The sequence below is a fragment of the Falco biarmicus genome, chromosome W (genome assembly GCF_023638135.1).
Source record: "Falco biarmicus isolate bFalBia1 chromosome W, bFalBia1.pri, whole genome shotgun sequence".
Taxonomy (NCBI): domain Eukaryota; kingdom Metazoa; phylum Chordata; class Aves; order Falconiformes; family Falconidae; genus Falco; species Falco biarmicus.
In genome coordinates, this window is record NC_079310.1 from 23308900 (window position 1) to 23326213 (window position 17314).

Genomic DNA, 17314 nt, shown 5'->3' on the forward strand with positions numbered 1-17314 from the left:
AACCCCCAGGTTCTTTTCCATAATGCTGCTTTCCAGCCATTCAGCCCCCAGCACGTACTGGTGCATGGGTTTATTCCTCCCCAGGTGCAGGACTTTGCACTTCCCCTTGTTGAACTAAAGGTTCACTAACCCTAAACTCCCTTGTTTTAGGGTTCAGCAACCCTAAAAACAAGAATGCAAATTTCAGTAGACTTCCACATATTTACATTACTTGTGTGCTTCACAAAAATTATCTCTAGAGGCTCCTAACGAGTTGTAACCATGGTAATATTTCTATTTTACAATGGGTAACTGACACTTAAACCAACTGAAGCTAGCACATCTTCTTACTTTGAGTAAGCAATTTAGAGACTTGGGATTTGACAATGTACTCATGAGACGCACAATTAATAACTTGTCCATAAAAAAAGTTTAGATTAAGTTACTTCCATGGCATTTCTCATAATTTTTGCAATAGAACAAACTAAGTAGAGACCATCCCAGAGTGCCCCACTTGATTCCACAACATGCCTTCCAATCTCCACAAATAAATAATTTATCCATTGTGTGTAGAATCATTCAAGTTACATGGGATTTAGTGCTAACCTGGGTACAGGCTCAATGAGCCAAACTGCAGGAAAGAAACAAAAAAGGTCTGCGAACACTAGAGCACATCTTTTCCAGCACAGCCTTGAACAGAATGCAAGATTCTCAGCTTTCACCATTCCTTTTGCTATCATCAAACAACCCTGAAACCTGTTGGTAACTCACTACACAGCCCTGACATTTCTCAAGTTGCACCCAGTTTCACTACTGAAGGTGGGGATGGGGGGTGGGTGAAGAAGAAGGATACTACCACGGTTGTTCACATTCTATTGTGATTGTATCATAGTCTGTCTTACATTACTCATTGTCATAGATAGCCTCATTGTCCCTCTCTGCATTATTAGTATGATCTACCTGTTCAGTGTTTTGGATTAGGACAATTTTCTTTCCTTTATGTGATTCTAATTCTAGAGCAGATAATACTTAAAGGCAGTAGATGTATTTTGTTGGGGTTTTTTTTCCTTGGAATATTCTAATTATAGCTTTAAAGCTGCTATTTCTTAAAAAAAAAAAATAATTCTGATGCATATACATGCTCTGAATGCTTTTAATATAAAACATATACTGAGGCCCTACTTCCCAGGAAGTGGCTGGACATCACCTGCCTTTACCTTGATCTACAAGTTTTTCATCTGATTTTCTCCCTGTCCCACTGAGAAGGGGAGTGATAAAGCAGCTTGGGTGGGCACCTGGTGTCCAGCCACGGTTAACCCACCACAGAGCAACAATTCAGGCACAGGGACAGGTCAGGTGACAGTTTCATTGCTGTCCTGGAGGATACCCGCACTTCCCAGCCCCCTTGAATGTAAGAGCTAAAGGCGGCTGCAGCAGCAACACTTGGTGATGAAGAGGGTTCAGTGAGAGGGAGGGGGCTGAAATAACATTCAGATCCTCCTTCTGTTGTCTAAAACTCCCAAATTCTTGAACTCTGATTTAGTGTTTAACTAATTGTGCACAGAGTTTAGGTCAAGCTGGCCCTCTAGATTTGTCAGGAATGAGGAATGAAAGGACTTCTAATCGAGGGAGTCATCTTTGGGAGAGAGAACAGCCTATCTTTGTGATGAAAGCCATGCACACTTAGACTACCTTGTTTATGTTAAACTCCTATTAGTCAGCTCTTATGGTCTTTAGCCTTGCCCTAGAAGTGAACTATCCTCATTATAATACTAAAAATCACACCCGCTGAGGGAAAGACCCAGGCCCACTAAAAGACCCTTCCTCAGAGAGTATGGGTAGTAGTAAAATAAGTAAGGTAATGGATATGCAAATGTATAGCCAATCATCTATACGGACCTGCCCTCTGGGCAGGGAAAGTGTGATAAGATTTTGTATATAATGTTTGTAACTTTGTACTGTGGTATGCTAGCTTTGTTTGCTAGCACCCAGACTTGCGCAATTGTAATAAAACAATATTTTGTCTCATTGTGTAAGATTGGCTTGTTGCACGCCAGGAACGGACTCACGTTTTAGAGACAACACTTTCACTGGGGAGCCAGAGCTCGTTCAGCAAAGAAGCAGAAACTTTACTTTTAATATTTTAGTTCTTACTGAATATGCTCTAAATTAACTACTCAGCCACCACCAGTATTTAATATTTTATACCTTATTTGGTATTCAAGGATAATGAAGGTGGGGTTAATGAACTGAAACAGAGACAGCCCTTAACTCCATACAGCTGCTGGGGAGGTGGGGTTGCTCAAACTCCTGTGATGTCCCCAGGGATTTTTCCCTAGGAGGTATTCCTGAGAAGATAGTAAAGGAGAGATAGGGAGACTCTCCTATTGCTCGAAAAATTTCTCTCATCCTGATTTCTTAGACTATAGTTCACTTGATCACTCCAAACTAATTGTACTACAACTAACCAAGAGGTAGGAAATACCCTGCAGTGAACCTAGGCAGAGTTATTAAACTCTGCTCTCTGCCAATTGCAGGCAAAATGGCTTTTGGAGTACAGCAAGATTAAAAGATACATATACCCTTGCTCATGTGGCCCATTCTCTGGCCCACACCAGCAAAGGAAGGATTATTCCAGCTGTATGACAGGATTAGTTTGATCCAAATTTTTCTTATGCATGTATTTTTCAGTTATTTGTCTATTTTCAACATTATTTTGGAATGGGATGAGAGCAGTGGAATGCTTTAGTGAAGTCACTGAGCTAATGACTACATCATTAAAATGCTGATGTATGTGAAGATACAGCTAATACTGAGAAAGAAAAATTAAAGAACATTAAATGTATCAATGAAATGTTTAAGGACTTTCCACACATGGCTGAAAGAAGCTTTGCCGTAATCTGCCACTGAAGTCTGTCATCCCTTGAAACCAAGAGACTGGGTCTGCATTAAGGTATACCAGTGAAAATACACACTTCAGCTGTGCCGGAAGGGACCTTATCAGGCACTGGTAATTACTAATACTGCAAGTCGTGGTTTAATACCAGCCAGCAACTAAGCCCCACACAGCTACTCACTCACTCCCCCCTCAAGTGGGATGGGGAACAGAACTGGAAAAGTAAAAGTGAGAAAACTCATTGGTTGAGCTAAAGACAGGTTAATAGGTAAAAGAAAAGATGCACACACAAGCAAAGCAAAGCAAGGTATTCATTCACCACTTCCCATCAGCAGGCAGGTGTTCAGCCATCCCCAGGAAAGCAGGGCTCCATCACACATAAGGGTTACTCAGGAAGACAAACGCCATAACTCTGAACATGTGTCATCCGTCCATCCGTGTCCCCCTTCTTCTTCCCCCAGCTTATATATACTCAGCATGACGTCATATGGTATGGAACATCCCTTTGGCTAGTTTGGGTCAGTTGACCTGGCTGTGTTCCCTCCCAATTCTTTGTGCCCCTCCAGCCTTCTCACTGGCAGGGCCTGAGAAATTGAAAAGTCCTTGACTTAGTATAAACATTACTTAGGAACAACTAAAACCATCAGTGTCCTCTCAACATTGTTCTCTCACCAAATCCAAAGCACAGCACTGCACCAGCTACTAAGAAGAAAATGAAGCTGAAACCAGTACAGTATCCACCCCTTATTCCATACCATTTACATCATGCTACATTTTCTAATCCATCATCATCTTTCCAGTATTTTAATATAAACACACATGTATCATTCCTTTAGTCTATGGACCATCCCTCTAAAAGTCCATTGAGTTCATTTAGTCCATGACTTTGGGCTCCATCTGTTATCGTGGTCACTCAGGACAGGAGAGGTTGTGTATTGCATGGAGTTATTTGGCACCAAATACAGCTCAGGTTGGGTCATCTGCTGCACTTGCACTGCTTCTTGTAAGGTGTGGTGGTGTCCTCCCCCCTCCCCATCCTGACCTTTGTTTCTGTGACAGTGCTCAAGTGATAACCACCTGTGGCAGTCCTGACAATGCTCAAGTGATAACCATCTGTGGTGGTCCTGATGGATGTATCCCAGTGGGGATGGCTGTATCTGACTCAAAGTGGGTTTGGGGGAGACCGATAACAACACAATAGCCAAGGGCTAATTTGAACAGTGCACCCACCTAACAGTGCTGGTCAAGGTCCATCTCAAGACAAGTGTGAAAGAAACTAACTTCTGTAGTATGCAAATATGACTATGAGTCAATTATCTTGCACCATAAACACTGGACAGCCCAGAGCCCATTGAGCTCTCCTGCACAGCAGTGGGCTGCATGACAGGACCTCCCCTTGAGTAGGGATGCTTCTCAAGGTTACTCCTCGAGGCTGAGAGATTCCTTGCTGCAACAGATTCTCGATAAATTATTAATAGCATGCAAAACTTTGAAATCTTAGCTAAGCGGTATAAAGGATTGACTGTGCACTTATAATCCTTTAGATATAAATCATTGACTAAGTCTGAGACTAAGTCTGTATCTAGCCACATGTAAGCTAAACTTCCCTCTGAGAAGGAGTTTAGAGTGCAAGGGGGTCCTTTCTGAACCTCATGACTAAACAGAAGGGTGTCCTTGACAATTTTGTCTGACCCTGTCCTCTGTGCAGTAAATAATCAAGTGTACTTTGCCATCGAATTTTGTTAAACCACTGTCACATTTACTATCAAACTTTGTTAAACCACTGTTTTATATCAATAAACATGTTGCTACTTCTCTCTTACGAGTGAAGTGTGTCACTCCATCTGTGACAAATTGGCATAGTCAGCAGGTTGACAAGTAGTATCACTGATTATTTACAGAGGCATGGAGTGAATCCAAGTCGCGACTTCTTTTAAGACTGGACTTGTGACAATTGGCATAATTTGGAAGCCATAGCCCTAGGCATTCCCAGAGCTGTGATTCAAGGTCAGCCTACTGGCATTATCTTGAGTCTGATTGAAGCATTCCAGAAACAGTGAAAGGAAGAAGAGTATTTCAGCTCCTTCAGCACCAGTCCCCAGAAAAGAAGACAGCCCTTTCCTCCCCCTTAGGAAGGAATTTCATGATATGAAGTAAAAAACCAAGTAACATCCGAAAGCAAGTGGCCCTGTCTGTCCAGAAAATGAAAGCTTATCAGTGGATAAGTGATGATGGCCCATACATTTTAATTCCAGTTGGTCCTCAGAGACAATTGGTGAAGTTTTTAATAGATACGGGAACACAAATTTCAATTCTAACACAACAAGATGCTGAGAAGCTGGGTGTGCAATCCGGACAGTGAAGAGTTAAGATTAGTGGTGTGAATGGAGTGAGTGTTGTGTGTCAAACTGCCAAAGTCGGTATATGGCTCCTGGGCAAGAAGCATATGTTGACTACTCACTTTGCAATTAAAGATCATTATGAAAATATTTTAGGTTACAATGTTTTAAATGGACAAGACTGGCACCTGCCAAATGGCAGTGTGTGGTCTTTCAGCTCAAACATCAATCCCAACCCCGGCAGAAATCGGAAGGCTGCAGTGTGTGTGCTGTGCACAGCCCCTGCACTCCCTGACACAAGAATTATGGACATACCACAGTATCGTTTTTTCTGCTGTGGCACGACATGGAATTTCTGAGGTCATAGCTGATTTGCAGAAATTACAAATTATCTCCAGAACCCACTCCTCATATAACTCACCTGTCTGACTGGTTCAGAAACCAGAGGGGAGGTGGCATTTATCAATTGAATGCCAATGCAGCCCTGCTGACAGCTGCTGTACCGAACATTGCAAACTTAACAGCTACTTTGCAAGCAGCTGCATACCCAAGCATGGTGGCTCTAGATGTAAAAGATATGTTCTTTATGGCACCCTTGAAGGAGGAGGATAAAGAAAAGTTTGCTTTCACTTGGGAAGGAATTAAATATACATTTAATAGACTCCCACAGGGATATAAACATTCACCCACAACTGCTCATGCCAGGCTTGCTGAACTTTTACAGACAGTCTCACTTCCTCAAGATGTGAAACTGTACCAATATATAGATGATATTCTGATTGGAGGAACTTCTTCTGAGAAGGTGGGGGAAGTGGCAGCAGCAGTATGGCAAGCACTAAATAAAGCACAAATTGAGATTCCACCCAGAAAATGTTAGGAACCAAGTAAAGAAGTAAAATTTTTGGGTACTTGGTGGATAACAGGCAGTGCAGTGATTCCTCCAGATACCTTAAGAAAAACTGAAGAGCTGCAAATGCTCTACTCAAGGAAGTAGTTACAATTAATGGGAATTTAGGATATCAGAGGAAACATGTACCTGGATTATATATTATTTCCCATCCATTATACTCATTCTTATGGAAAGGCAAACCCTGGGAGTGGAAATAAGAATGTAGAGAAGTGGTCAAAACACATGACTGAAGAATTAAAAACATATCAGTCACTGGGACCAGTACACTCCTGTGACCCTATTATAACTGAATGGGGTTTCACCAAACACCCTACTCACTGTAACCTGTCCCAAACTTGCCCTGATGGGCCAAAAAGACCTTTATTGTCTGCAGCTCAACTGCATTTAAAGAAACAGAACGATACTCTGAATGGGAAAAGGATACTATCACAGTTGTTCAGATGCTATTGTGATTGTGTCATAGTCTGTCTTACATTACTTATTGTCATAGATAGCATCATTGTCTTTCTCTGCATTATTAGTATGATCTACCTGTTCAGTGTTTTGTATTAGGATATTTTTCTTTCCTTTATGTGATTCTAATTCTAGAGCAGATAATACTTAAGGCAGTAGACTGTTGGGTTTTTTTTTCCTTGGAATATTCTAATTATAGCTTTAAAGCTGTTATTTCTTAAAAAAATTAAATTCTGATGCATATGCATGCTCTGAATGCTTTTTATATAAAATATATATGTAAAGACTTATGTTTACAAGAACTGTAGGAGAGAAGGAGAGTTGGCAATGAAAGTCCTAATTGCTTGGAAAAACAGTTAAGCATATTTCCTAATTATGATCAGTACTGATCCTCAGAGAGAATAGCTTCTTTTAAGACTACTCCCAGAAAGAGAGAGGTAGAAGTTAAAGGGTGTATGGCTGGGGTTTTGGCATTGCTTCTGGGGTGGTTTTTTTTTCCTCCAGCTGGGCAGAACAAAATTCTCTGAAAGCAACGAAATTGGAAGCAAAAGATTCTTTTACTATGTAGAGCTATTAAAAAAAAAGATTTAACAAAACTCAGAGTATTCAGATACACAGCTCTAAAAGCTTTTAAAATTTCTAATTTATTGTAAATGACTCAGGAAAAGTAGTCAGAACTGCATCTAAATTATGAAATACCTATACTGAAGTTGCACTTCAACTTTGTTCCCAGGCTTTGGGAACAGAAACCCATGTTGATGCAAACACAGACCCACTGTCAGTGAAGGAAGAGTTGGAATGTGAATTATTACAGGAGCTTGACCCCTACAAATCAATGGGCCCTGATGATATCACCCAAGGGTGTTAAGAGAGCTGGCTGATGTCATTGCAAGGCCGTTCTCCATAATCTTTGAGATGTCATGGAGATCAGAGGATGTCCCAGAAGACTGGAAGAAGGCTAATGTCACACCCATATACAAGAAGGGTTTAAAGGAGGATCCAGGAAATTATAGGTCCATCAGTCTTACTTCAGTCCCTGGGAAAGTCATGGAATGAATCCTCCTAGGAGCTAGCACAAGTCAAATGAAGCATATGATTGGGAAAAGCCAGCACGGATTCACCAAGGGCAAATCGTGCTTGACAAACCTGATTGCCTTCTACGACAAAGTAACCTGCTCAGTTGATGTGGGGTGAGTGGTGGATATTGTCTACCTGCATTTCTTCAAGGCTTTTTATATGGTTTCCCACAGCCTTCTCCTAGAGAAACTGATACCTTACGGTCTAGACAAGTGGTCTGTGCAGTGGGTGGGGAACTGGTTGACAGGCCACTCCCAGAAGGTGGCAGTAAACAGATCATTTTCAAACTGGCAACCTGTCACAAGTGGGGTTCCCCAGGGATCTGTATTGGGCCCAATGCTGTTTAATATCTTCATAAGTGATCTGGATGATGGGATCAAGTGTACCCTGATGAAGTTTCCTGATGATACCAAACTGAGTGAGGAAGCAGACACTTTGCAAGGGAGAGCCACCCTGCAGGAAGACCTGGATAGTCTGGAAGAGTGGACTAACGAGAACCTTATGAAATTCAATGAAGACAAACATAAGGTCTTGCACCTGGGAAAACGTAATCCAGGAGTGCAGCAAAGGCAGGGATCTACCTGACTGGGGAGCAGCTCTGTGGAAAGGGACTTGGGGGTCCTGGTGGACAACAAGCTCAATATGAGCGAACAGTGTGCTGCTGCAGCAAAGAAAGCCAACAGGATGCTGGGTTGCATCAACAAGGGTGTCACCAGCAGAGATAAAGAAGTCATTATCCCACTCTACTCAGCGCTTGTCAGGCTGCACCTGGAATACTATGTTCTGTTTTGGTCCCCGCTATGAAAAAAGATGTGGACAGGCTGGAGAGGGTCCAGAGAAGGGCCACAAAGGTGATCAAAGGACTGGGAAGTCTGCCATATGAGAAAAGGCTGAGAGAACTGGGTTTGTTCAGCCTTGAGAAAAGAAGGCTTAGGGGACAACTTATGACCATCTTCCAGTATTTAAAGGGTGGCTACAAAGAAGATGGAGACTCCCTTTTTACAAGGAGTCACATGGAAAAGAGGAGGGGTAATGGGTACAAGTTACTCCTGGGGAGATTATGACTGGACATAAGAGGAAAATTTTTCACAATGAGAACAATCAGCCATTGGAATAACGTCCCCAGGGAAGTGGTGGATTCCCCAACATTGGACACTTTTAAGATTTGGCTGGACAGGGTGCTGGGCCATCTTGTCTAGACCATGCTTTTGCCAAGAAAGGTTGGACAAGATGATCCTTGACATCCTTTCCAACCTGGTATTCTATGATTCCATGATTCTTTTCTTCCAAGCACCGTGCTAGATGTTGTACAAAACCAGTAAGCGACAGTCCCTGGCACCCAAAATCATTTACAATCTAAAAAAGGTGATGTGTCCAGATGAGTTAAAGTGGGTCAGATGGAAACAGACAGAACACATAGTAATTATCATCTTTAGACAAGAACAGCCATCACAAGCTGTCCATAACTGAAGAACCTTGATGTCAGCATTCTCTAAGGTAATTTCTTTGATGCAGCAACTTTTTGAATGCCTTTACTCTTTTGAACTGAAATTACTGACATAGTGGGATTGAGTGCATTCTCAGAAAAAATGCAGATGGCACCAATCTGAGTCATGCAGTTGATTCCCTTGAGGGAAGGGATGCCATCCAGAGGGATCTGGATAAGCTTGAGAAGCGGGTGCATGTGAACCTCATGAAGTTCAACAAGGCCAAGCACAAGGAAGGTCCTGTACCTGGGTTGAAGCAATCCCCAACATCAGTACAGACTGGAGGATGAACAGACTGAGAGCAGCCCTGAGGAGAAGGACTTGGGGGTGTTGGTGGATGAAAAATTGAACATGAGCCAGCAATGTGTGCTTGTAGCCGAGAAAGCCAAACATAATGTGGGCTGCAGAAAAAGAAATGTGTCCAGCAGGATGAGGGAGGTGATTCTCCCCCTCTACTCTGCTCTAGTGAGACCTCACCTGGAGTCCTGTGTCCAGCTCTGGAGTCCCCAGCACAAGAAAGACACAGAGCTCTTGGATCAGGTCCAGAGGAGGGCCACAAAAACTATTAGAGAGCTGGAACACCTCTCCTATGAAGAAAGACTGAGAGACAGTTAGGGTTGTTGAACCTGAAGAAGAGAAGGCTCCGGGAAGACCTGAATGCAGCCTTTCAATATATAAAAGAGGCTTATAAGAAAGACAGAGAGACTTTTTGCCAGGGCCTGCAGTGACAGGACAATGGGCAATGGTTTTAAACTGAAAGTGGGTAGGTTTAGACTGGATATAAGGAAGAAATACTTTATGATGAGGGTGGTGAGACACTGTAACAGGCTGCCCAGGGAAGCTGTGAATGCCCCATCATTGGAAGTGTTCAAGACGAGGTTGGATGGGGCTTTGAGCAACCTGATCTAGTGAAAGATGTCCCTGTCCATGGCAGCAAAGTTGGACTAGATGAACTTTAAAAGTCCTTTCCAATTGAACCCATTCTATGATTCTATGACTCACAACAACCTTAAAGAATTGAGCTCTGAACCATTAGGGCTTATCAGCTTTGGTTTAGCATTAGTTCTATAAAACTTTATCAGACTCCTGCAGAACATGTACACAGATGTGTATAAACTGTGCTCCCCCAACAATCATATTCTGGGAAGGTAGATTAGCTCAGGCTCACACTAGCAATAGATGGTAATGGAAGGATGCAAGGAAATGTGTGTGGACTGGTCAGATGACAAGCAAAAATGCCAAATGCATCATATTCTGAATGGCCCAGTTCAAAACATTTCTGAATAAAAACATCTTGTGGACTTGATTTATGAGTAACCACTGCACAGAACTGAATAAAGGACATATAGCAGTTATTCTGAAAAGAGAAGCTTGAGTCAACAAACACATTTCTTTCTTGGGTCTGACAGCTGTATGAACACCCATACCATGTTCATGCTTTGGACTGAAAGCTTCCATATTTGTGGACTTGAAGAAGAAACAAAATCCAGTACATTTAAGTCTGTTCCTTCTAACACTATATTATCATGGCTGACAAAATTTATCTATGGAATCAGAGGAGAAGCAATTACATTATTTCAACCTCATCTAACATTCTACAGTCATGAAAAAGAACAAATACTTCCATTTTAGTAGAAATCAAGCTATAGTGTGTCTGCGATGTAAACAGGTCAGTTAGCTTTAAAATTTCATTACATGGCTTGGACACATTTCTGAAACAATGCAGTGTGAAATGCTGAGGAATTGAAAGCTTTTGCTTTGGATAACTAAATAGAAGAGTAAAGGTCAACTTTATTTTTATGCTTTCCTATATACTCTTATCCAGGCATCAGTTCAACATAGTCATCTAAAACTCTACTCTTCCATGATTAAGGAATCTTGTTACAAAAGCTCTGCCTCAGAGAGCATTATAAGTCACTGTGGGAAAATTACTTGGTGGTGGGGAATTAGAGAAAACTGGGACCTAATAGAAGCGTAGTATTACAGAAAGCCTTTGTCCTGGTTTCAGCTAGGATAGAGTTAATTTTCTTCTTAGTAGCTGGTGCAGTGATGTGTTTTGGATTTGGTGTGAGAACAATGTTGACTGGACACTGGCAGTTTTGGTTGTAAGTAGGTAATGTTTATACTAAGTCAAGGACTGTTCAGTTTCTCAGGCCCTGCCAGTGAGAGGGTTGGAGAGGCATGAGAAATTGGGAGGGAACACAGCCAGGACAGGTGACCCAAGCTAGCCAAAGAGGTATTCCATACCATATGACGTCAATCTGAGTATATAAACTGGGGGAAGAAGAAGGAAGGGGAGGACATTCAGCATTATGGCATTTGTTTTCCCAAGTAACCGTTACACGTGATGGAGCCCTGCTTTCCTGGAGATGGCTGAACACCTGCCTGCCCATGGGAAGTGGTGAATGAATTCCTTGCTTTGCTTTGCTTGCATGCGCGGCTTTTGCTTTACCTATTAAATTGTTCTTATCTCAACCCTTGAGTTTTACATTCCTTTCTGATGCTCCTTACCATCCCTCTGGGTGAGGGCGAGTGAGTGAGTGGCTGCATGGTGCTTAGTTACCAGCTGGGGTTAAACCACTAAAGCTTTTTAGGGTAGAATGCAGCTATCGCTTTCAGGATGGTTGGCATGCACGGGATCTACTTTACTACAGCTCCCTAAGAATTACACCCTGCCATCTCAGCACATGCTCATAGGAGTAATGGAGGACGGAGTGGAGTGGAGACACTGTGGCCAGGCTTTGTCGTGCTCCCTGCAAGAACAGGAACTTGATGGTACCACACAGCTGATAAGCTGCATAGCAGTTGTCACATAAAGAGTATATGAGATGTCCACTGCTGAGCCAACCACTGTGGCAAAATTACTTTCCTTAGATGAAATAATCTCATTGTAATAACAACGCACACCTCCATCTCAAAGTTACCTGCCTCCAAGGTACTACTACGCTTCACTGGGCATGTGATACCAATCAGTAACAACAATATGTATGACTAGAGTCACTCAAGCTCCACCTAAATGTGAAGGAAATGGACTAGTCCTGGACTGAAGTAAGTCCAAAGGGGGGAACTGTTGTATAAACTCCTGGATTACCAAACTCTGATTTAGTGTTTAACTATATACAAATCTGTGCATAAAGTTAGGTCAAGCTGACCCACTCTTTAAAGTTGTTATAAATTAAAGGGCTTCTAATCAAGGGAGTCAGCCTTGGGAAGGATGAGAAACACAGAACAGATAGTGAGAAGAACACCATTATCAAAGTTATGCAGAAAGAAGCCTTCAAGTGAATAAAGTTCTGGCTGTAAGAGGAGACAGGCTGATAAGGTGTTGCAATCCACTGACATCAACAGAAAATTAGTTGAAAATAGGACAAAGATAATTGTAGTAGTGCAGGAGCGGGTTGGAAACTAGGACCATGCGTGGCAATCAGTTAGCTGAGGGGAATGTGCTCGAGCTTGTCTAGACAACAATTAACATGATGAGGCATGTTTGCAGAGCACAGGGGAGTGGGAGATGGATGGCGCCAAGGAAAGGTAACACCTTGTGGTTAATTGATGGCAGTTAACCACCAATCAGGGATTGCCTAGTATGCAAGGCTTAGCTTCAAGAACCAATTAGTTTAAAATGCGCAGCTTCTGAAAGTGTATAGAAACTTGCGCTTCTGTACAATAAATTGACATTTGCTTGCATCAAGCTGCGTCCCGTCTCTTCATTCGCCGCATAGTAGTGGGAGATCGCGACCTCCAACTCAAATAGCATCCCCCCTGAAAGAGGGAAAAACCCTGCTTGAGGAGCATGTGTAGTTAGCAGAAAACTTCAGCAGTGCTATCTGAGGATGTGTAGTAATTTGCATTGAAGCGAGAAACTTGTAACCAATCCTGTTTATCATAAATGAATGTGCAATGAACTATGAAGTATAGAAAGTGGACAAATGACAGGAGAAGGTAGGTAAGACTCCATCGTAACTTCTGGGATCGGCTGAACCTGTCTTCTCCCCCATAGGGACGCCTATTGGGTAAGAACTTTATTCTATGACTAACTCATGCTAGCTGCTATTAGGTATATTGTTTTAAGCTTGCTTTGCAGTCAGTGTATTATCACCGGAATCTTTGAACCTTATTCTGTCACAAATTTGCATTTTATAATAAAAATCTTCAGCTGAAGTTATAAGTCTCTGGAGATTTGAATAGTTGTATCAAATGTAAAGGGTTTGAGGAAACCCCCTTTCTTAACGTGACAGCCACACACTAAAAATCAGAACAAAAATGCAGTCTTTATAATATGCAAACCAACCACCTCAGCAACCACATGATGCTATGGTGTCCTCCAGTCAGGTCCTCCTCACCTTTGCTGTTTGCAAGACAAGGACTGAGTTGTGAGTGCAGTGAACATACATGACACTACATATGGAATTTATTGTTTTTGATAGCACTCTGACAATAAAGAGGGTTTTATTCCTGTATTGGATTTATGTGGCAAGGTTTTGGTATTAGAGGGGCTGAAGGGGTGGCTTCTCTGAGAAGATGCCAGAAGCTACCCCCATATCAGACAGAGCCAGTTCTAGCCAGCTCCAAGGCTGGCCAAAGCTGAGGCAATCAGCAACGTTGGTAGCACGTCTGTGATAACACATTTAAGAAAGGCAGTTGGGAGAGAGAAAATGTGAGAGAAACAACTATGCAGACACCAAAGTCAGCAAAGGAGGGGGAGGAGGTGCTGTGCCCTAGGCACTGGAGCAGAGATTCCCCTGTAGCTTGTGGAGAAGACCATGGTGATGCAGGTTGTTTCCATGCAGCCCACGGTGGAGCAAATATCCACCCTGCAACCCATGGAGGACTCCACGATGGAGCAGGTGGATTTGCCCTGAAGGAAGTTGCAGCCCATAGAGAGCCTATGCTGGAGCAGGTTTGCTGGCAGGGCCTGTGACCCCATGGAAAGGACCCATGCTGGAGCAGTTCTTGAAGAAATGCAGCCTGTGGGAAGGACCCACATTGGAGAAGTTCATGAAGGATTGTCTCCCATGGGTGGGACCCTATGCTGGACCAGAGGAAGAGCATGAAGAGGAAGGAACAGCAGACATGAAGCATTATGAACTGACCACGATCCCCATTCCCCATACTCCTGTGCCACTGAGGGGGAAGAGGTACAAGAGTCAGGAGTGAAGTTGAGCCTGGGAAGAAGGGAGGGGTGGGGGGAGGGTATTTTCAGATTTGTTCTCATTTCTCATTTTCCTATGATGTTTAATTGGCAACAAATTAATTCCTGCAAGTTGAGTTTGTTTTACTTGTGACTGTAATTGCTGAGTGATCTCTCTGTCCTCATCTTGACTCATGAACTTTTTAGTCATATTTTTCTCCCCCTGTCCTATTGAGGAGATGGAGTGATAGAGTGGCCTGGTGGGCACCTGGTAGCTAGCCAAGGTCAACCCACCACAATTCCCCCCTTCCCATTTTTTAAACCCTTATTTCTCCAGTACAGAATGAGAGAAAGAAGACAGCTCATAACAAAAAATGTTAACAAGTATTCTCTTCTCAAATTCTCTGTACTCTTACAAAGTATTGGAAGATGTAAGAACTTAAATTACTTTCAATACAGAGTTTTCTGTTGCACTTATAATTTAGTAAAAAAAAAGTCAAAAGAAGCATTAGAGTATTTATCATATAATAAATACTATTCAATGTTGCCTGAAATAGACTTCCCCTGAGTTGACAGTAGAGAGAATAAGAAACTGGTCCCTAACCTATTTAGCTTGCTTACCTCCTCCTACTTCGCGCAGGTGTGCTGCAGCGTTCCCCAGAGAAGTGATGTTGGTTGGACCGAGCCATAGGAGGCTGCCTATTTGATGCTATCTCCCACGGTCGCATTGGCAGTGATGCAGTTGGTGATGCTGCTGTATAGTCAAAGACTGAATGAGAAAGACGTTGTCTCTTGGGACTTGAACTGTCTTCACTCTGTGCCAACATAAACAAAAAAGCCCTCAGCTGAGTGATTTGTTTCCCATATTGAAACTCCAATATTATTTACTTCAGCTAGCATTACAGAGGGAGATTTAACAGACTAATCAGAACACCATAAAGTTAAACAACTACAATTAGTTGTAGAACCTACTGCGTTCATAATGCAAACAACTAATTGCCTACCTGAGCATTTTTACTAAAGCATATTTCAGCAACATCAAGATATTTTAAAGACTAATGCTAAGGCAATAAGAGAAGTTATATCAGAAAAAGGAGTAAACATTTACTTCAGAAGAAAGAGCTAGGTCCTATTTTGTTATAATATTCAACAGAGGCACTGCCCTGCCACCTCAATACAGGTTTAGGATATAAACACATGAATGAGTTATCCAAAGACTTTTTTGTAAAAGATAAGCATAGATTTCACACCAATATGATCCATATTTGCCAGTAAATAGATGCCATATAGACCTCTAGTTCAACATATGCATTCCATTCCTACCAGGTACATGCATACATAGCTGAAAAAACATTTTTAAATATCTGGAGTACAAATCAGCTCTGCTATCCCACCACAGAGGTGCCTCATCTTTTAACTTGTTAGTGCAGTAATAGTAATTAACAGGTAAAGACAATGTGATTAAACCCAACCACCATGAAAAACTTGATTTAAGTTTGTGTATTTTACTGAAGTTCTACTCGGACTAGGTAGCTCCTAGAGTTGTTAGTGTTAGTGATATGAAAACCATTCACCTCCAAGTTTACATCAGGTCCTGAACAGGAATAGTTACCTTCCCTTTTCACTGCTTGCCCCTGCTTAAAATGGTTAGCTAGACCTCTCCTTGTTCACCATAATAATTTAAGAGATATGATGTGATGAGTTTAAGAAACTAAATATTTGCAGTCATTTGCAGATGACCAATACAGAGAAAACTGAGTTTCTCTACAATAACTGTCTTCTTGAACTGCCCCCTCTAACCCTGTTAGAAGCCTTTTGCTTCACATAAATTTATAGACTATAATCTTTTAAAGCCTCTCTACACTTATTCATCTCTCACAATTTTCCTTGGTCTACCAAATATTCTTTTTCTTCCTATTTTATTGTCCTTCTTATGGTTTTATCTTTAAAGGAGTTTGATTTCCACTTTCTGAACACTATTGGTTGAGTAGAATATTTCACAGAATCATAGAACAGCTAAGATTGAAAGGGACCTCAAAAGATCATCTTATCCAGCCTTTTGTGGGAAAGGGAGCCTAGATGAGATTATCTAGTGCCCTGTCCAATTGCATCTTGAAAACCTCCAGTGATGGGGGACTCTACCACACCCCTGGGGAGGTTGTTTCAGTGAATGATTGTTCTCATTGTAAAAAATTTCTTTCCTAAGTCAAAATGAAACCTCTCCTGATACAACTTGAACCCATTGTCCCTCGTCTTCTCCATATGGCTCCTTGTGATGAGAGAGCCTCCATCCTCTTTGCAGCCATACTTTAAGTACTGGAATATTGTGATGTGGTCCCCCTTGAGCCTTCTCCAGGGACAAAAGACCCAACTCCTTCAGTGTCTCCTCATAGGGCAGGTTCTCTATCCCTTTGCTCGTTTTCATGGCCTTCCTTTGGACCCTCTCCAGTCTCTCCATATCATTCTTGAATTGTGGGGACCAGAACTGGACACAGTACTCCAGATATGGCTTGATAAGCACTGAGTGGGATGATCCCTTCTCTATCTGTGCTAGTAATGCCTCTGCAGATGCAGCCCAGGATCCCGTTTTCCTTTTTTGCTGCAGTGGCACACTGCTGACTCATGTTCAGCTTGTTTTCTGCCAGGTCCCTTTCAGCAAGGCTGCTCCCCAGCCACACAGATCCTAGCCTGCACCGGGCTCTTTGGTAATGTCATCCCAGGTGTAGGACCTTGCATTTGTCTTTGGTAAACTTCACACTGTTCTTGCTTGCCCACTCTTCCAGCCTGTCCAGGTTTCTCTGTAATATGGCTCTCCCTTCTGACATGTCTACCTTACCATTCAGTTTAGTGCCATCAGCAAACTTGGTGAGGGCGCTTTCAATCTCATTGTCCAGATCATTTATGAAGATGTTGAAGAATTGATCCCGGTATTGATCCCTGGGGGACCACACTTGTGACAGGCTGCCATGTAAAAACCATTGATCATCACCCTCTGAGTGCAGCCTGTTAACCAGTTTCCCACCCATCTTGCAGATTGCCCAT

At 42.3% G+C, this 17314-nt stretch overlaps 1 protein-coding gene across 4 annotated transcripts in view; it reads right to left on the reverse strand.

Moving 5' to 3' along the window:
• Window positions 1-17314, reverse strand: part of LOC130141865 (E3 ubiquitin-protein ligase RNF38-like) — a 180193-nt gene that overhangs the window by 66048 nt on the left and 96831 nt on the right. For all 4 annotated transcript variants that reach the window (XM_056323102.1, XM_056323100.1, XM_056323101.1 and 1 more), the window contains one exon: window positions 14894-15087. In XM_056323102.1, the coding sequence (XP_056179077.1) occupies window positions 14894-15087 (194 nt within the window). The remainder of the gene's footprint in view (window positions 1-14893; window positions 15088-17314) is intronic.